Source organism: Salvia splendens, chromosome 4 (assembly GCF_004379255.2).
Source record: "Salvia splendens isolate huo1 chromosome 4, SspV2, whole genome shotgun sequence".
NCBI classification, from domain to species: Eukaryota; Viridiplantae; Streptophyta; class Magnoliopsida; order Lamiales; family Lamiaceae; genus Salvia; species Salvia splendens.
Window position 1 is genome coordinate 9,564,498 of NC_056035.1, and position 20,690 is coordinate 9,585,187.

Here is a 20,690-nt window from a genome sequence, read left to right on the forward strand (position 1 = left end):
CATGTCTACACAATTCATGTACATTTACTACTACTATACTACTATTATTTACATATAGGCTTGCTATGTCTTTCTTTATTTCCTTTTTCTTAATTGTAATAAGTGTACCCGACACTAATATTGCCACGCCATATATATACTTATATTGCAACATTTAATAAATGGGAGTGAGATTTAGAGATAAGATGATCTAAATCTATGTCGTGTTGATACTATTACTGATAGTGAAGCAAGATTTGGGTTTGTTAGACCCATAAAGTACAACATAAAACAACAACTCGAAATTCCTCAGATTTAATCTTGTAGTAATAGTTTGTCTGCAAATTTTCTACTTCAAGCGTGGTAGTGGTTTATGGAGCAGTAGAGTATATATCAGTTGCACAGCCTCCACTTGTAAAATGACAATTTTTCCATCTCAGTAATGAAAAGTCTCTATTATAACTGTAGGATTATTGATGAAGTCGATTCGCCGACGTTTCGATAGTTCAATCAATCAGACCTATCGTTTCAGTAAAATCATCGTGAATTATATTAGTACTAGGGTTTTAATAGCCTCAACTGTTAACGGTCTATTAATTTTTTTTAATCATTAGGCCAAATGTCCCATCCATGAGGTGCCGACAAATCAGCACGGAGAATAGTCACTAAGTCCGTCAGTGGATATTCTAGGCAATTGCAAAAAAAACTTTTTTTATGTGAAACATACATAAGTACTTACGGATATAAAGAAATAATGAGGATCTACTAGACAAGGTAAGGTAGATAACTCATCTATGGATGGAATTCAATGAACAAAAACGAACATGCACTAATAGTATAAGGAAGAATGTGTTTTCCCCAGAATTAAATTGATATATATATATATATTCGAATAAAAAGATCCAACTAGTTTTATGTAAACAGAATATAACATCCATATATGACTAGAAAATGCCTCGTATTTACATCAGCCAAAAGCATCTCACTGATACAATTTACACCATCTAACGTGTTGTGATATGTTACGCTACGCAGCAGCAGATTCTGGTCCGTTAAGAAGGGAGGCATCCTGCTCTAGTTCCTTGCGCGATGCTTCCCACAGTCTCGGCTCGATTGCCAATTTCCGCAGCTCAATTAGACTTTGCTCCACTGCATTCATAGTTACCACATCTTTTACATGGCTCATTCCAGATGCAAGTTTTAAAATGGGGTGTGTACTTCAGTAGATGATGTGATTATAGAAAACAAGTTGTACAACATGTGCAGAAGATGATAAAACTCACCGTTAAAGGCATCGTGCGAAGTTGGTGCTTTCCCACTACGGCTGATCCAGAACTCAAGTCTCTTCTTAGCTTTCTCTTCCTCTATACCATAAGCTTTAGCTCTTCTCCAAAAGTATGTAAGCCATGCCTGTAGTGCACCATCAGAGGAATCAATGCAGGATACCGCAACTTCTCAAAATGACTTGCTCACCCACCAAGTTGGGGCCCTTTTTTTTTAAACTTTATAAAGAAAGTAGAGGGAAGTATGATACTAATATGAGTGAAATACAAGGAACTGCATACAGAGACGGACAAACCTCTTTGAAGAGTACATCCTCAGATTCCTCTGCTCTCAGTTCTGTAAGATAAAAGCAATAAATGGGAGAGTTTATATTTATTATTAATCATCAATCCTCATCATATTTGATGGATAAGGTACACAAAAAATAATTTGATTACTATTACTATAAGCTAAATGGATTCATCTGTGAGCACTGCACCATGAGCCAAACATCTCTTGAGGTTTATCTAAATCATAAATATAATGAGTCTCAGGGGCGGCTGGTCGCGTCATGATTGCACCCTAAAATTTCACAAACTTCCCTTGAGGTTTATCCAAATCATAATGAGCACTCCCTGAGGCTGGTCACATTATGATTAAACCCCTTTTAACTATTCCCTGTATCTGTCCCGAATAACCCCAAGTGGTCTTTGTAGTCCTATATCATTACATATGAAGCATCTTTTAATCACCAAGATAATGTATGAATTTACTTAAACCCAAGTAATTCCCCTAACATTTCAGAAGATGGTTGAAATCAATACAATACTTATTAAAATGGTAGAACACACTTTCAAAATTTTATTAGAAATGTCAACAGAAGTTAAATATACATAACGTAATTTTCTACGGACATAATTAAAGACTTCTTCCTAAATAATGAAAGAAAACTTGGATTCCCAACACTACAATGGAGGTTCAAGCTAAATAAGGTAATTCAGCCCACAAAGGCAAACTTGGATTTCCATTTTTTTCACCATTGTACATATTCTTCCAGATATTTGTCTCTATATTTATAATTTGATATAACTCATGGAGGTATATGTGGAAGTGAGGTCCCATGGTAGAAACAAGAAAAGCATGCCAGGGCTGATACCCAATAGTGAATTGCACAGTAAGGGACCCTAGGAGCTTACCGAATGCTTCCGTATACTTCGGATCAATTGGTGACCTCAAATCTGCCGAATCAGAAAGTTTAGAAAATATGGAGAGTTCAAATAAAAGTAAACATCTTTTTAACGCACTCATTATGAGATGTAAGCTCATGCTAGCTTTAACATTACCAGTACTAACGATTATCATGCTTTATGAGCTTCAGAAAACAACCATGACAAATAGATCAAGTAAATGGCTAGCTTAACAAAGATAATATTTCCAGTACTAATGAAATTTTCCCAGCCAAGACTGACAGATTTGATTATGCACCAAATCTAGTTTTAGGATAGAAAATACAGGCTTGGAAGAAAATCATCAATTTGAAAATTGAAGAAGCAGTTATGCGAGAATAAAAAGGTTTTTGGTCTGAGAAGGAGAACAATTAGATCCATAAATTACAGATACTAAGAACAAACCTGGAATCGAATTCGTAGTGGAGTTATGTCTTCTTTGATGAGCAAACGCAAGAACAACAGATTCTTCAACCTAAACGACAATTGTTATAAAAAAATAAAAAGGTCAAATCACCTGTCTAAACACCCAGATAAAGCAACTGCAAGATCTTTATTCCAAAATTAAGCATGATTTACATTTGAAAAGAAATGGAAATTGCTCCAGAAACCTTACTAGATTAAACATAATCCCTTTGCCCAAGTATTACTCACATTTCCCATGAAACACTAGAAAGAATACTTTGCATGCATTTTTGCAACATTTTCTCAAAAATAGTCCTCAAGAGGTGGATAGATTGTTAAACACTAAAGGACATCTTCAGATCAGGGTCCTCTTAGGATAAAAGTTTACATTTCTATAAATAACTTATTCTGAAATATTCTTAGCATATTAAAATAAAGGAGTGTAAACTCAAACCACTGAGTAATAAATCCATAAGAAAGCAACTAGACACCAGTAAAAATAAATATGCAAGTGCTGGCAATTTTTGAGAGTAAACCTTCAAAGAAGCAAGTTCTCTTAAGCCCATTTCAACTGCTAGGGTGCTCTCAATGTTTCCATCTCCAGTAAGATCAAAATCTTCAACAAGTTTGCTTCTTTGCGAGTTGTTATGACCTGCACATCATCAGACAAGAACAAAGCTGATAAATTCCAAAGTGTAAGGGAACACCTAAAATCTCTTGGCTTGGATTGCTTTTACAGGTAAGAAGCAGAAAATCAGCAAGAGATAACTAGCCTTTATCCCAACGTTCTTCCTTAGCCTTCTGTCCAGCGGATAGGACAATCTCCAAAGGAAGAGGTGCCAAAGACGACCAGTATTCATGCTTTGACGCAGCAATATCAGCACAGATGCCTGTTTGGGTGGAAGAATAAGAAGTTAGCCATTAATAGCAATCAACTGTAATTATTTGCTTTATATTTTAACCCAGAAAGTGCTAGCTATGAACTTATATAAGCCAACCAAGTGCACAAAGGATGGAACTTTTTGTATTAACATCAATGAAAAGATGCAGTATCCCCGGACAACCAAAAAACAATGTGGATGGGAGGGGTCATGAAAGGTTATAATATAACTCTAGCAAGTGCAGGAATAGAACCTTTCAATGAGGTAAGCATACCCAAAGAAACAAGAAGAAAAATGTTTAAGGAAGAAAAGGAATATTAGATTATCAGTAAATAAACTTTTCATATCTCTTTTCTGAAGGTTTGCTTCCCTTAAGAAAGTCCAAACAGTCTAGGTTCCAAGTTTAGCTCAGCCATTTGTCATGATATGCATTAACCTTAGGACATGGTTGAAGAAGTATATAGAAAACTCAACCAATATTCAAAAGCTTGGTAACTAATTTTAATCAAGCATTCAGAGATAATGCAAAATAATTCCCATACAAAAGAGATGAACACATATTCAAATTTCAATATGTTTGATTACCAAGTTTAGCAGCTAAGCCCCAATATCTAGCCAGCCAGCACCTTTTAAGAACAACATCTTCCTGCAAATGTAAATTTTAGAAAAGATTGGCAGGTAAAGTTTGTACTTTTCATTGAGTAGTAGCCACCTACCATTTCATGTTGGGTCAAAACAATTCTTTGTGTCATTGAGCGAAGAGCTTTAACTTCAGACTCAGTTCCACGCAGTTGTTCAACAACAGCCGCAGACTCTTTTTTTGCCAGCTGAATCAGTAATGGGGTAACATTTGTAAAAGCAGTATGCTGCACTAGTATTTCTAAACAAGTCTAAGTTAACCTTCCTCACCTTAATATCAGATTGCAATGATGACACTTCCACATCATCTTTTGCACGCCTAGCCTCTTTAAGAGCAGCCTAGATCAATTTTAGAACAAACAAAATTCATAAAGGTATAAACAAAGCAATTTCAAATCGATTTGTCTTAGGGTACAAAACAGTTCATGTAATAAGACTAAAGTCAAGTGAAGATAATAAAACAAAGTCACCTCTCTTTGACGCAATGCTGCTTCCTTTCTGTACATTATCAATGTGCAATATTAGCATATTGAGAATGGAGAAAAAAGGCGGCATAATGGAGGTTTTTGTTGTTAATAGATAATATACCTGCTCAAAAGTTTAGCTTCCAAAGAAACTCCTTCTCCAAGAGCAGCTACCTGAAAGTACATTTGATATGTCAGCTACACTACAAGAAAAAAATTTACTACCTCCATCCACGAAAAATAGTCAAAATTTTCCATTTTGGTCCGTCCACCAAAATTAGTCTTGTTTCTCACAATTTTTTCTCTTTCTCTCATACTTTACCCAATTAAGCATTAAAACCCATGCCATCCGCAAATGAGACTATTTTTTTTGGGCAGAGGGAGTAAAATACAACTGGAATTAAGTTTAAGTTGTCTGAAATAAATACAGAACGAAACAAAGGTATGATCAGTAGGTTTCGATCTTAGTTAGAGAAAAAATATAGCGATTTGAAACTAAGGGCATATTATGAATGAGCAGCCATAGCCCCAGACAGGTCACTGGAGAAGTTAATGCAAGAGTCTTAGACTCTTAGGATCCAAAACTGATAGTATACATAACTTTCAGGGTGCAAGAGTTTTCAAAATTGGACCCTTGGTAAACTCTGTCCTATTAAACTATGGAGTATTGACTCCATTTCTTCATTCTAGATTGCCCCCAAGACATGGCCGAGTTGGATAAGTTAGCATTCCATATAATTTCTAAAGACCAATATCTAGAATAGAAAGAATAAGGCCAAACAAGCTTGACAATAAAGAATAAGTGGACCTGCTTTCAAATTGAATATCATTGTTTTGATACAATAGACTCCTACTTGTCTGTCTGAGTAAGACATATTACTGGTTCAAGGTTATTAATAAGACTTATAAAGTTACAACAGTAACTCACAATCAGGAAATCATCTTATCAGGATAATTCTTAGAGACAAATTGCTTGATACATTTCCTATGTCTTATGAATAAATCATCTGGGTAATGATCATTCCAAAATGGTAAACTAACAACCACAATTTTGAGTGCAAAGAGCTAATGAAGGCAAATATGATCTCTTTCAAGGTTGCTACATTTTCCTCTTCATTTCTCCTAAGTCCTAATCAGATTCGAATTTACTTAACAACACAATCACATACTACTAAATATTTTGCAAAGATTTACTTGCAATAAAAGTAAATGGAATGAAGAATGCATCACCTGTTTCTCAAGCTCCTTAACTCTTGCTTCAGCTGCTTCCCAACTCTCCTCTGCAAGTCTGAGCTGTAAAATCCGAATCAGACAAATAAATAAACATTGTTAGACTTGCATTAGGGAAATAAGAGCAATGCAGGTTATAAATCACAGACAGACCTTCTCAACAATATTTTCATTTTCTTCTTGCAGCATATCGAGCTGTTAAGAAGTAGATATTAGTTTGAGAATATACAACCTAAAAACCCCAGATTTTTTAAGATCTATACAGCTAAAGTGTGGATGTGCCAAACATACTTCATCACGAAGTGCAGAAGAAGCACGCCCATCTCCAGCATCTCTCAGATTTTGTTGTCCTATATCTGGTGAGAATCTGCAGTTAATATCTGTACACATCAGTGATCAGTTCATATCAAATAGATTCTACAGTGTATGAGTAGATAGTTGATGCACTAAAATTCTGATTTAAGAAGCTAATGGAACTGTAGAATGATGTAATTATCATGCAAGGACGAAGTTAATTATCCCAAAACTTTTCTAAAGGAGAATATTTTCCAATTGAAATGTGGAAACTAGCAAAGACTCAAAGCATCAAAAGATGGATTCTGAGTACTTCTTTTCTCTCTGCCGGCTGCTAGGAGGATCAATTGCCGGAATAGGTGTAGGAGTTTTCACAGAAGGCCTACTAGGAGGTACAGCCGGCACTGTTCTAGTTGACATTGATGGCCTTCCTGTTGAAGTTGATCGTGGTGGTTGAATTTCCAATAAGTCTCGAGTAACCTAACAAAACAATATTTCAAACAATCACCGGAAGAAGAAAAAAAATCTCAATTAGCATCAAATTATGGTTCCTCTGCAACAAAATGCACCCCTCTGGCACAATCTAGGCATAAAATCTCAGAGATCTCGCTATCTATGAGGTGATTTTTCGACATTTATGTTTCCAAACAACAATCCCCCAGTAGCAGATGATTCCTCAAAAATACATTGCAATAGTCCAGCTAAAATACCAGAAGTTATACTATTAAACCGCATCTCGACATTGCTAACATGAAAAACTTAATTCAAATGCAGCAGAAATGCAAAAAAGAAGTGATAAAGAAATTTTCAAATTAGAAGAAGCACACAATTAAAATTCCGATAGAACACACCACCAATAAGAGCTACTTAAAAAATTACCGCATCGGAGGAAGATCTAATAATCTTAGGAGGCGGAACCAACGGCTTGACGCCGCCAGTGCCGTTGGTAGCTCCATTAATGTTAAGAGGCGGCCTGGAGAGAGATAGCGGAAGAGGAGGATTGAATCGGAGTCCGAAATCAGCATCATTGTCTCCGACGCCAGCGTCGTCCTCATCGTCATCGTCGGCGGAGGCGGCCTGCGAAGCCATGACCTGAGCCAGGCGCTGAGCGGCAGCTTTGGCGGCGAAGTTCTGAGTGCGCTTGATGCTGGAAATGCCGGTGGCGGAGGAGGAGCGAGAGTGGTGGGCACGCGCCGGGGATGAACCGCCGGGCTGGCTGCCCCATTGGCGCATCTTCTCCATTTGTGTTGCTGTAAAGGTTGAATCAAAAGAGGAAATCAGAGATGAATGTTTAGCGCCTAGAATCTAGATCTTCCAGTTCCAGTTATAAAATCGCCGTGTTTTTTTGGAGATTTCTGGGATACTCTACGGCCTCGGCCACGGCCTCGTTGATAAAGTGTAATTATATTCAATTCACATTAATAAAAATGATAATTACAAGTTAATGATGCTAATTATACATTACTACTAACATAAATGCAAAATGAGTCGTCAACTTCAAGCTCCTTTGTCACTCATATCCAATGGATAATAGTAGTTCAGTACTGATTAGCAGTGGCGGACGCAAGAATTTATTTTGGCAGTGGCTCCACGGTAAACTTCATTCATTCAGATTTTAAGTCTCGCCCTTTAAGTGGAAAAAGTAAATGTATTTTGTGTCTTACTTATATATATTAAGTTTATAATTAAATATGAATCTAGTGATTTAGAAAAGTGATGGGTTCACTTATCCAAAAAAAAGTGAATCAGGCCTTAAGTTGCGGACGTATTAAAAAGATAAAAATGTGATATATTTCTCGAGCGGCGTGAGTATTTTATCTAAATAAAGTTGCATTGAACCTACAAGATAAAAATCAAATAGGCAATCATCAATTTTAATAAATCACTAATTTTATACTCTTTCCATCCTATTTAAAATGGAATATTTTTATTTGGTACAAGATTTTATATACTATATGAATTAAGTAGAGAAAAAATAATATAGAAATAATGATGTTACCATTTAATAATGTGATGATGAGTATAAATTTAAACGACGAACTCTAATTTTTATTATGAATTTTTTATAATAAAATAAATATAAAGAATTGTTAAAAACCATTTTTTTATATAATAGAGCTGAAAGAAAAATATACAATTAAAGTGAATAGTCAAAAATTTGTTGTGTTAAAATAATGAAGAAATGGTTTTTGTTAGCACGTTCGTTTCCAATTTCTTAAACTAATAAATTAAAATACTAGTAGTATTTCTAACAAAAATATTGTCACATTAACACAAAATTAGTACATAGTTGTATAAATTTTAAATATAATGGTTAACTTTAAAGTGTTCATACACGTCATATTTTAAAGGGGTATTTTATAGAAGCTAAATACAGAGCATTTATGAGCCTACAACTATTTATAATAATATTAATATTATATTCTTACTTAACTTTTTAGTCGTCTTCTTCAGGAAAGTTACGACAGCCATTTTTAAGTAATTAGGTTATAAAATATAGTTATAACTCAATCAATATAATACATGTGTATAGTATAAGTAAAATTAATTCAATACATGTTTATAGCATAAGTAAAATTAATTCAATACATGTGTATAGCATAAGTACTATTAATTCATTAATAAATAGGAAAGTGATCATTACTTACTTCATGGTTTGATGAAGTTGCAAGGTATTCATGTTTTATAAGTTGAGAAATGATTTAAGACATAATGGCAATGCCATAATGGGGTTAATATAGTAATTGTATATTATTTTTATTTTATACTTAAATACATATTTTATACATGTACTATACTACCCTTATACATTTTAAAAACGTTTATTTGCATTAAAGAAACTTAGCTTAGGAAAGTTGTATATATCTAGATCCTTGTACATTTTATTTTGTTTTTATAGTACATATACATGTATTTATTTTCTAACTTTAAATTTTAATAATTATTCAATCAAAAAATAATTATTATTTTTATTAATGAGATTTTTTAGAATTATTTTATAACAATATAACTGGATGAGAATGATTATGGAGTACTATTTTATTGGATGATAAAACTAAGAAAATAAGTGTAAATATACATGTACTCGTTTTTATAACTTGGAAGTTTAGATTTAATAATAATAAAATAATTAGATATGAATTACTGTTACTATTTCGTTGGATGATAATATTAAGAAATTAAGTATATATACACATACATGTAGTTATTTTTATGACTTAGAATTTTAATAACTATTTAATACTAATAAAATAATTTGATCCGAATGACTATTATCCTTTCATTGATGATAACAAATGTAGAAATTAAGTATATATACGTAGGTATAGATATTAGTTTTTCCACAATTTAGAATTTTAAACCTTACTTATTAAATAACACAATAATTGGATGAGAATAACTATTATTATTTCGTTGGATGATAACACTCAGAAATAAGTACTCCTATATATAAATGTAGTCGTTATTCTAATTAGAATTTTAATAATTACACTAATAAAATAATTTGATACAAATAACTATTATTCTTTTGTTGGATGGTAACATTAAGAAACTAAGTATATATGCATGCAATCATTTTTATAAATTAGAATTTAAAAAAAATAATACTAATAAAATAACTAAAAGATTATATTCAACTCTTTTTATATTATGCAAATATGTAGAAAGTCAATTTATAATACAGAGTATATTACTAAAATATTGGAAAACTCAAAATTAATGCATTGATTAAAAAGATTATATTATTAAAAATATCGATGATAGAACAAAGCATATTGATGTAAGGTTTCATTACATTAGAGATATTATAGAAAAAGGTGAAGTTTTTCTTCAAAAAGTGCATACTGATAGAAATCCTACTGATATGAGAACTAAGAGCTTACCACTTGAAAAACTTATTTTCTGCATAAAATACTTGCACTTTGATCTAGGATAGGTTGCATGTCCCGAGGGAAAGACCTCAGTCACCTTATCAGCCGTGGTAAGGGTGTTAGGTGACTAGAGGCATGAAGTCCTTTAGACTAATGGGTGTCAGCCCTCTAGTGTCTAAAGGCAACCTGGTGGCTTCCCTAAATGCTAGTGAACTTATGTTCTTTGAAGCTGAGGGGACTGCCTTGTAGGCTGTGATGATTTTAAACCTTAGTTGATAGTGCAAATTGGTTTCCCAGAATAATGTCCAAGGTGGAGTATATTGAATATTTGGGCTGTGAACTTTATTTGGGCTGTGTTTTATGTTGGCCCAGATAGAATGTGAGCTGGTGGCTGCCCTAGCCCAATACTCAGTTGATACCTATACCATGCCTTCTCCTTTTGCCGGTTGACATTCGAAGCTGCTCTCTCTCTCTACTCTCTTGACTCAGAAATTCCTCTCTTCTCTCTTCTTCTCCGATGAGTCTTCGGCTGTTTCTCTGTGATCTTTCACGGTTATTTGAGTGATTGATCTTGTGTGAGTGTTGGAGAAGGCAATTGCTTCGGTTGTTATAGTGTTGGTGAGAACTATGGTTTTGTGTGTGAGGTTCTGTGTGAGTCTGTGTTCAGAGGTTCCAGATCTGGTATGGTGGAGTCGGTTGGTGTTGGTATCTGCGGTGTGAGGTGAATCACTGGTGGATTCAACGTTGCTCCCTTGGATCTGGTTTCTGGAGAATAGATTTGTGCTATTGGCGGGTGGCTGAGCCATTACCAAGATCTATTCTGTTTCTTGAGTTTCCTGTTTACTAGTGTGCATTACTCTTTAGATCCGAGAGGATCCTGTGTTTTTTTGCTAACGAGTTCATTTAGTGTGCATGGTCTCCTTGGTGATCCAGTAGTATCCGGTCAAGGAGTGCTAGGATTACTTCAACGAGGAGTGTAATAGCTAGACATTATAATCTTGTATCCTAGCTAGTTTCTTTGTTAAGTCAGCCATGTGGGTGAGAGTTAGGCTGAGCTCTCTTATAAGAGAACAAAGAGGTCTCGGTAATTAGTGAATCCGGACTTGTCTGATACCTACATAATTGAATTATTTAAAAAAACAATAACATACATAGTACTACTAGTATTTCATTATTTTTTCTGTTCAAATGGAAAAAGACACTGCTATATTTGATACACACCTTCAAATGAAGATGAGATTTGAAAATAACCTTGACCTCACAAATACTACTCCACCGCTAATTAATAATGAAGACACAAATAGTATCAACAATTTTCGAGAGCATGAGACATGAGTGTGGTTGTAACTTGTAAAGATGGAAACATCAGATTATTATCTGATGCCATAGTACTGTCATTGTAATGATTGTTATTTAGTCGATCATTAATTAAACTTGCTTCAGGTGAAAGCAACATTCGTACAAGAACGTGCACAAATGCGAATGTTGCTAAATCTTACGCTAACAAAAATGACTTCATATTTATTTCCAGCATGACTCGATCGAGTCCCTTCCCTATATTAGATCTTAACTTGCGTAGAAATCTTGGTATACAACTTTGTCGATCCTGGATTAAAAAAAATTATTGATAGTTTTGATGTGAATATTTGAGATTGTATTCATAGAGAAGAACATATATGTAGCTAAGAATAAAGAGGTTTAGACTTGTTTGATTAAAAAACCATGCTTGGCTTGAATACAGTACAAGAAGCGATGCTATATGTTGATATTAGTGTTTACTATTTTTCAAGCATGATTTTTTAGCACGGGAAGATGAAGCTTTTGTTAGTAGTAGTTTCACTAATCAACGTTGTATGAACTACATATTTGACTTTTTCAAGCATGCTAATCAAACATGTTGAAAAGCATGGGTAAAAGGCCTCTATCTAGGTCTATCATGTTAATTAAATGAGGCCTAAGTACGGAAAGGTGTATAAAATATTCTGGGAAGAAACAATTACATGAGAGAGTTTCACATCGATCCCACATCGCTCTACTCATTTTTAGTTGCTAACGGTTTATATTCAACTAAGAGACAAACTCAGCCCGCAGGGGCGTAGTGCAGTTGGCAACGGAAGAGCAGATCTTGCTGCAATGAGCTTGGGTTCGAATCCCACTGCTGTCGTGTAGTTGCTTCTATCTCTCAAGCACAAGTGTGAGGCCTTGGGAGATGGGCTTCTGGCAACCAGTGGGTTAAGGCCTTCCCCTTAACGGGCTACTGTATACCCTGATTGAACCCCCTCACATGATGTCGGGCCGGAGTGTAGGGGCCACCAAGGCGACGGAATCGCCTTTTTTGCTTTTTAAATAAAAGGTCCAATCTTTGTATTGGGCTCAAAATTGGCCCAAACAAAATCATGAAATCAAATATTTTTGGGTCAAGTACAGGGAGCCTCTTAAACTAGAAAATCACACACACACACTGGAATTAAGAAAGAGTTCAATTAATGAAACACGCAAATCTCTAATCAAATTGGCTAAGAGATTTAATGAAAGCCCCAAAGCCAACATAAGTTACACCCAGTCACGACGGCCCAACACCTTTTACATGGATGGGGCTAATTACTTCTTCAACCTACTCTTCATTAGTAGTATTGTATTGCAAGATAAATTAACAATTTAAAGAGAGGAAGAAAAAAAAGAAGAATTGAAAAAGAAAAAACACAAACCACTACCTAGAAGTATTGAAACCGAAATCAAAAGATAACGAGCAATGAAAAGATATAAAAAGTACTTGAATTGATAATTTAAAGTTAAAATCGATCGCCGGAGTCATGTCGTGTCGGGTCGGGTCGGGTCGGAATATTTAATTAGAGGGGTGGGTTCTAGCATAGTGAAGCACCATTATGTGATGAGTAGTTGAGGAATTGGGAAGCAAAGTGATGAAATCCCTTGAACTACTCCAAATGTTATCTCTTACATACTGCAATGTCAACAAAGGTAGAAGCCTTTGCCCTTTGCATCTTATCTCTATCTGCAAAATAAACACAAATTAACCGAATCATTCCATTATTTATTACACATAATTATTTCATCATTCATTATTATTAGTGTTATCATGCATACACATATGGTCATGATGACTACACACATGTCAATTCTCATATGATGCAAATTTGTCCCATGCACGTCTAATGTCACGTATCAGAAATAGCTGTTAATGCATTGGAAATTTGGAAGTAGGTGTGAGAGAAGTTCACCCTAAATAAACGTTATTTTTGGAGTGATTGATAAAGAAATAATGGTATATGTGTTTATATTTTCATCAATCTGATGCAGAGGGTTATTAATCATAGCAAGATTTATAGAAAAGGTTAATAAACTTAATCAAATCAATGAGTCAAAATCACATCTACTAATATATTTTCATGTTACTATATATTGAACTTTCAAATAAGCTAATCCCTACACAATTAAACAGAAGTAACACATTATGTTTATATATAGGGATTGATTATACTATCGGTATGAGTCATTCTATTGTCATACGCATGGGCATCTTCCAAATTCTTTTTGCCAAAGAAACCGATCACATCAAAATATATCTTTCTCTATCAACAAAGTAAACCCTTTAATTAGTTTATGTTGGACGCACGTATTGCATTCTAATTAATTAATTGATTGGTATATTGTTGAAGAAGCGATAATCACGCATCTAATTTAATAATGTTATCGACAAGATGTATTAATTAATTATGATATAGTTTAGACATAAAACCTACCCAATACTGAGAGCTATGCCGCCCCAATGCAAAATTTCCACCATCACTAAATTTATCTACACTTTAATCATTTTACAAGGGACCCATTCAGACTTTGCTCCTAAGCCTAAATCATTATACCTTTAGACTTCATTTTATTTGATGTTGGAATACTATCCATCTCTACAATATTTTATAATACTACTATACCACATTTGTTACTAGTATTATTTGTACATTGTAAAAAGATGCACAAATATCGGCCACCGAACAATAATTATAACAATATATAATATAAAATGATAAGAAGAAGAATAACTACAACAACAATAATTTAATATAAACAAAAAAGTTGACGGATCCTGAGAGTACGGCGAGTAATCGGCACTTTTTATATTTATATATTCCTTATTTATATAGTTTATCTAACTTGTATGTGATAGGTTTGCAACCTCAATTAATATTATCTAATAGTAGTATATATATCTTTCATGCAAGTCTCCTTCACGTTGCTTTCTTCACTTACAAAACCTATATATATAGTAGATTATGTATAAAAAAAAATAATTTTATGTACATATTAGGGATATAGCCGGGCCCACATAAACCTAAATACTATATAGCTTCAATTTCCATACCAATTAATGAAGATCCAAGACTCTTGCTGGCTAAGTCCCTAATAATAAACGTATGTATATTCGTGACTTGCCAAAACTATTTATGTATAACTACTTGTAGTAGTATAATTATCTTAGACATTCCCTCCAGACATTCTTGCTAGTAGTGGACTAGTAGTAATGAACATTCCATTCCCTCTCTCTCACACACATACGCATACGCATACGCATACACATACACATACACATACACATACACATATAAATATGTGTGTAAATTGAATTTGATTATATGGTCACGTCAATCCTCATCACGCTTTCTTGTTCGTTTCTTGTCAACAACACCAAATCATTCTGCTGTGCATTATCTATCATGCATTGCTTTCCTCCAACGCAAAACATCCATTCACTTCTCTCTCTCTCTCTCTCTCTCTCTCTCTCTCTCTCTCTCTCTCTCTCTCTCTAAATCATAAGGGCTCAGAATTCTCTTCTCTCTTCACGCTCACATTAAAGTCTACTTTTTTCTTGGAACATAAATAATCCTACGTAAAAATTGAAGCAAATAAAGACCATATAAATCAATGCCTCAAGCACACAGCTCTAAATTACCCCCTTTCAACTCTTAATGTTAGTAATTATTTCAATTTTGCAATTATTTCCACTACTTAAGTGTATGATACACTCCTTATAAATAGTTGCTGGGAAGTGGGAATAAATAGGATAAATTATAGTACGTATATGATGATGGTCTTTATCATTTATTTATCACCTTTTATTATGATGGAAGTGCAGCACTTAAGACAATCAAGGCCCTACAATGGGCTGGGTTGAAACCAACGCAAGCATGATGAAATCAAACCATATTACACTTGAAGACGACATGCTCCACGTGTGATTTTTCACTAGTTCAATTATATTTAAATGTTTTCCTTTCTTTGTTTTTGCTGCTCTATATTTATGATTTATGAATAACACGTAGCTTAAAGTGATTAATGATGATCCTAATCCTAAAACAATATCAGAAACCTAGCTATTTTCCTTTTCTACTATTATAAACCTCCCTCAAATTATAGGGTTATAATAACATCAGGACAAAAGGATAAGACCAATAATATATTTTTCTAATCATATTCTAGTATATTAAATGGATCCAATGTGATCTCTATACAAGATTTTTCCCCCTCTATAATTAACATCAATGTTTGTTGTCACGTATTCTGAGTAATAATTAATCATTATTACGAGATATAAACTCTATTAATACGCTCATATTCATATGGTATGAAAACAAAGATCTTCAGCTTAAAAGTAATTTAATTTCATCATACCAAATCAGTCCGAGATTTCCCCATTTAAGTACGAGAGAGAGAAAATGCCCTAAGTATACTTGATTTTCATGCAGATTCCAAACTTTAATTTGGAGATATTTTATTATCCCTACCCACTTATAATCCTAATGATTGGCCACTAAGTTGCATGCCGTGTCTAAAAAAGGTTTTTGAAATTCCGGGCCAAAACGGGCATAATTTATTATTCTATTTTAGGTCATATATTTATAATCAAGACCGCTTAACCATGCTAACAACTTGGCTAAATAATTATGACTTAAAAAATAAAAACTAATTAACCATGCCACCTCTAAATAGAACTATACTAACAAATCAAAATTAGAGAAAAAATGATTAAGGGGGACGGAAAGGTTGACTTAGGAAAACATGCATGATATGTACAGGACAATGTTGAGTGTCATACATTCTCAACGTATCAAATTCGTGTATTTAATAACTAATAAATGTATACAAGAGCGGCACGTATAATTCAACCTAAGATATTTTTTATTTTAACAATATTACATTAGAATTCTGTTGGTTGTACAAATGGCTGTTTAGATTATAGATTATGTTATGATAAGATGTTTTCAATACCTTACTTTATGATATGAAGTCTGATGTGCAATCAAAGGAGGGTTATATACGCATCCTAATCATAAAGGGTTGACATAATTATAAATTAATCAATACTAAATTAAAAAATTATACTAGTAGAACTTTGAATACTTGCATTAATTAAGAGGAAATTGTATTCGAAATGTTTGCAGTTGTACTATGTTGGGAAATGGGAATTGAGGTAGGCAGCTGGTTAGGCTAATTTCAGTTTAGGAGGCAGAATGATATTCTGAATTAAAGACGATTTAAATAATTAAACAAGGAAAATGGATTTGAGTATTATTCCAGTTGATTACTCTATAATATATGGCATTGACATCAATTTTTTATTAAATAAAATAAATAAAGATTTACACGCCAGAAGCACACATAATATTTACACTTTAATTTTCAAACAGATTGAAATATTTTATATTAGCATTTAAATAGAGCATGCAGCTAGCTATCCTACGATAAACTTATAATACGAGTATAATTTAATATTCAGCTAGTTAGACCACGACAATATTTGGAGCCACGTATCATTTTATTGATCGATCGAGTTTACCTTCACCAAAATACTCTAATTCCAGACTTGAAATCCTAATTACATCATATATCTCCGATTTAAGTCAAACAGAATGAAACCAACCTACTTCCTCAACTTTATGACGAATTTCAGCCTATATTGAAATATGTTCTTAATCTCGATAATTCATACTATTATGCACTAGGAGTAGTATATTATAAAACAATAAATCTAGAATTTTCATTATATTTGCTGGCATATGCAGTATCAAATACTTATACATACTTCTAAATATCCACAATTGAACGTTCTACAACGACTGGGTCATTTGTAACACGCATGTATAAAATTAAGCAATATGTCGTATAAATAATTACTATAAGAATATTCCATCCAAAATTGTTAACGACCTAACTCATTAAATTATCCAACAAATTGAAGTAGCTACCTTGATTATTGACGAAACTATTAATTAATAGTCGATTACGGAATATCATATCTTTAAACTCTCTAAAACACGTCTTCCTATAGAAATTCCCAATTAAAAACCATCATTAGTCATCACGTCGAAATTCATAATTTACTTTGATTAATTTTATCTTAAGAACATCTCCAGATAACACAACAAATATTCTACAACTAATTATTCGGAAGAATAATTTTAGTAATATTTTTTATGCATGATACTTAATCCTCAACATCCAAACTTGCTGCAACTTTTGGCTAGTTGAGATGGACATACCTTAGAAAATCTTATACAAATAAAAAAAATACTGTGTACCTATATTCTTTCAACTACAACTCAATCTCCTTATGCTCTTTATAATGACTGGATTTTAATCACATTTGTTGTAAAATTAATCGCAGAAAAAATGCATCCAGTTTAATTTTTGATAAATCTTTTGCAATAATGGCTTGTGACTTTGAATCACTAACCTTTATCCTACGCTGTTAAGCCTATCCATAAACACAACAAAATTTACAGATTAATACTATATCCGTAGCAACTAAAACGGAATAAGAATTAAACTATAGATATCTTAAGGATGCAATGAAATTATAATTAAAACGAAGGGTTAACTTTCTTTTTGTGGGTTTGTTATATTTTTGAATGGCCTACACAAATAAACACCAAAAATGCATATGGGAAATAATCACTTAATCATTTTCCATTATACTTGAACCTATTATTTGTCTGGAAACTAAGAAACCATCAAATTCGGGTGTATAATTCCTTAGTACTAGAAAACTAAAAAGTAGACTTTCTCCTCTTTAATAATGCCTATATATAAAAAATATATATGGACAAATTTTAAGGTTACAAAGTTGAAAATAGCTTATAAAATAGGGCACTTAGCTTATGTATAAATATAGTAAGGTGTTATATAATGATGATGATAATGATGAGTGGATTGAGGGAAGGTTAATCGATGGAGGCGTCACTTTCCTGAAAACAAAATGAAGTAGAGAAGCAAATAGCTATGGGAGTTGCTTATAAGGTGACAAGTAGTTTTCCTTGAACATTTCGTCACTTCAACCCTAAATCTCATATCCTTTACTTGGATCATAACTAACTCTCTAAATCACCTATTAACGACTGATGAAACAAGCAATTAAGTATCCACTAATTATGGGATTAAGCTAATATCAACAGAAACAGACCTAAAACACATACACCATACCTACTTATGATGTTATCCCTTGAGATTAAGAACTAACCCACTATGGTTCTCCTGTTTACATCATCTCACACACACCAACCATTTCTCCTCCTATTCCATATTACCGAATCACATCTAACATACTAATGAAGAAGATGGTGAGTTTAATTAATTACCTCTGATTCATCTTCCAAGCTAAGCTTGTTAACAAGGTATTTTATCACCAGTCGAATCGTCATCCTCCCATCCCTAAAACACAGAAACAAATGATTGAATCATTATTCATTTTCAGAGTTTGAATAATAGAAAAGGAATTAGTAGTAGTAGTAGTAGTAGTAGTAGTAGTAGTAGTAGTAGTAGTAGTAGTAGTAGTAGTAGTAGTAGTAGTAGTAGGGAATTACTTGATTCTCAAGTAGCTCTTGGATATCTGGGGAAGAAATGGCTCTCTTTCCCTGAGATGGTGAGAAACAGCCCATTACACATGATGATGTCGAAAGTAGGGACACCAGAAATCAACAAAAAATGGTGATGATTAGTTCGATTACACTTTTATTTCTAACAATTGAAGTAGCTACTTACTGATTATGCGATGTTTGGAGCATAAACCAGACTCCAGAATGCGGCCTCCTCGGGGGCTGCACCACTCTGAAATCCGGCGCTGCAGCCACGTCGTAGAGCTGGAACGCCGGCCTCACAAAATAAGAGGGCGATGGCGATGGCGATGGAGTAGCAATCGGAATAGGCCTAAACGCCCAGTTAATCTCGTGCTGATGCGATGATATAAAAGAGGGGCTACACCCGGGCGGGGCCCGAATTTGCGAATGAGGAGGCATCAACTCCAACTCCACCGGCGGCATATTCTTTTTTCCGCCGCTACCGCCGCCGATGCTGAGCTGCAGCCACTCCTCGTCTTTGGAGCTCGATTCACCGCCTTCCTTAACACGACTATCTCCCTTTTCCTCCGTCATTCCACCAACTAGATCCGATCCTACGCTTAAGAAACCATAACCCTCGCCGCCGCAAAATCTCCTCTTCTCAGCCGAAAACATGGTCATCTCGAAACCCCAGCCCGATCACAAACGATCTCCATGAATGAGAGAGAGATCTATTGCTGCTGCCATGGACATGAATCAAACCAGATGCACCTCATACCCATTTACCAGATAACTATTACTACTATTAATTTTGTTGTGTGTGTATATATATCTATATCTATATATGGTGGAAATAAGAGAATAAAGCTTTCAAATCTCACTTTCCATTAATTCTCTTTGTTTGGAAGCTTGTGGGGGGCTGGGGCTGGTAGAGAGATGGTGCTTAGTCAGTTACATGCTATATATAATGTCAAGGGATGTGTATACATATATGTGTATGTGTACGTATATTATAGGGCCAACAGTAATTAGCTATATAGTATTTTTTTGACTATTAATAAGAAAAAAATACACGTTCCAACTTGTTTTGTAATGGAGGTTTTCCAAGCTAACAACTTTAGGGCATGTTCCAAGAATGCAAAATTACAATACAAGTAACTCTCTTTTTCAGATATCACAAAAAAGGCCCTTTTTAGCTTCTTTTGGGGCATTGGATACTAGGAAAGGAATTAACCCATCTTTTTCTATTACCTGGAAATGCTAAACACCATTAATTTCTCTTCATTAATCTATTGTATAACCTAGATTAATTAACTCCAACCAACGCTTTATATCCGATTATAGTTAATTTAGTTATCTTTTATGTTCACTTTTTAATTCAAGACTAAAGTCTCAATTTGGTCCTTAACATATTGCGTTTTTTTTATTTTGGTCCAAAACATTATCTTTTGAATTATTCGGTCCCTCACATTTGAAATCGGATCACATTTGGTCCATTTTGGACGGTTCCGTCAAATTTTTGATGGTTTTAATTACCGGGTCACAAATCCGTCACTAATCCGTCACTAACTAGGAGAAACTGATCCGTCAC

At 34.0% G+C, this 20,690-nt stretch overlaps 3 protein-coding genes across 3 annotated transcripts in view; 1 reads left to right on the plus strand and 2 right to left on the minus strand.

Annotated features, from left to right (window-relative positions):
• Positions 1-20,690, plus strand: part of LOC121798419 (DEAD-box ATP-dependent RNA helicase 21-like) — a 794,448-nt gene that overhangs the window by 232,017 nt on the left and 541,741 nt on the right. The gene's annotated exons all lie outside the window — the stretch shown is intronic.
• LOC121798425 (coiled-coil domain-containing protein SCD2-like) lies at positions 832-7,811 on the minus strand. Its single transcript, XM_042197427.1, has 17 exons — positions 7,261-7,811; positions 6,695-6,861; positions 6,379-6,454; positions 6,241-6,282; positions 6,088-6,150; positions 4,982-5,031; positions 4,864-4,891; positions 4,664-4,732; positions 4,471-4,581; positions 4,340-4,400; positions 3,647-3,763; positions 3,410-3,525; positions 2,874-2,943; positions 2,439-2,480; positions 1,559-1,599; positions 1,263-1,389; positions 832-1,128 (listed from the first exon to the last, which is right to left on the minus strand). Exons 1-17 carry the CDS (start codon positions 7,621-7,623, stop codon positions 1,007-1,009), a joined length of 1,665 nt encoding a protein of 554 aa, XP_042053361.1. The 5' UTR covers positions 7,624-7,811; the 3' UTR covers positions 832-1,006.
• LOC121798452 (protein LAX PANICLE 2-like) lies at positions 13,012-20,017 on the minus strand. Its single transcript, XM_042197462.1, has 4 exons — positions 19,305-20,017; positions 19,127-19,177; positions 18,902-18,974; positions 13,012-13,266 (listed from the first exon to the last, which is right to left on the minus strand). The coding sequence occupies exons 1-4, from the start codon at positions 19,778-19,780 to the stop codon at positions 13,099-13,101; spliced, it is 768 nt and encodes a 255-aa protein (XP_042053396.1). The 5' UTR covers positions 19,781-20,017; the 3' UTR covers positions 13,012-13,098.

What these genes read in the sequence shown, in the direction of transcription:
- LOC121798425 (XM_042197427.1), bottom strand. Translation starts at nt 7,623, where the DNA reads ATGGAGAAGATGCGCCAATGGGGCAGCCAGCCCGGCGGTTCATCCCCG. An exon ending in TTAAGGAGCTTGAGAAACAG is followed by an intron (nt 5,032 to 6,087) that starts GTGATGCATTCT and finishes ATGTACTTTCAG; the next exon opens with GTAGCTGCTCTTGGAGAAGG. An exon ending in GGAAGAACGTTGGGATAAAG is followed by an intron (nt 3,526 to 3,646) that starts GCTAGTTATCTC and finishes GATGATGTGCAG; the next exon opens with GTCATAACAACTCGCAAAGA.
- LOC121798452 (XM_042197462.1), bottom strand. Translation starts at nt 19,780, where the DNA reads ATGACCATGTTTTCGGCTGAGAAGAGGAGATTTTGCGGCGGCGAGGGT. An exon ending in CTCCAAACATCGCATAATCA is followed by an intron (nt 19,178 to 19,304) that starts GTAAGTAGCTAC and finishes TCACCATCTCAG; the next exon opens with GGAAAGAGAGCCATTTCTTC. An exon ending in AAGAGCTACTTGAGAATCAA is followed by an intron (nt 18,975 to 19,126) that starts GTAATTCCCTAC and finishes TCTGTGTTTTAG; the next exon opens with GGATGGGAGGATGACGATTC.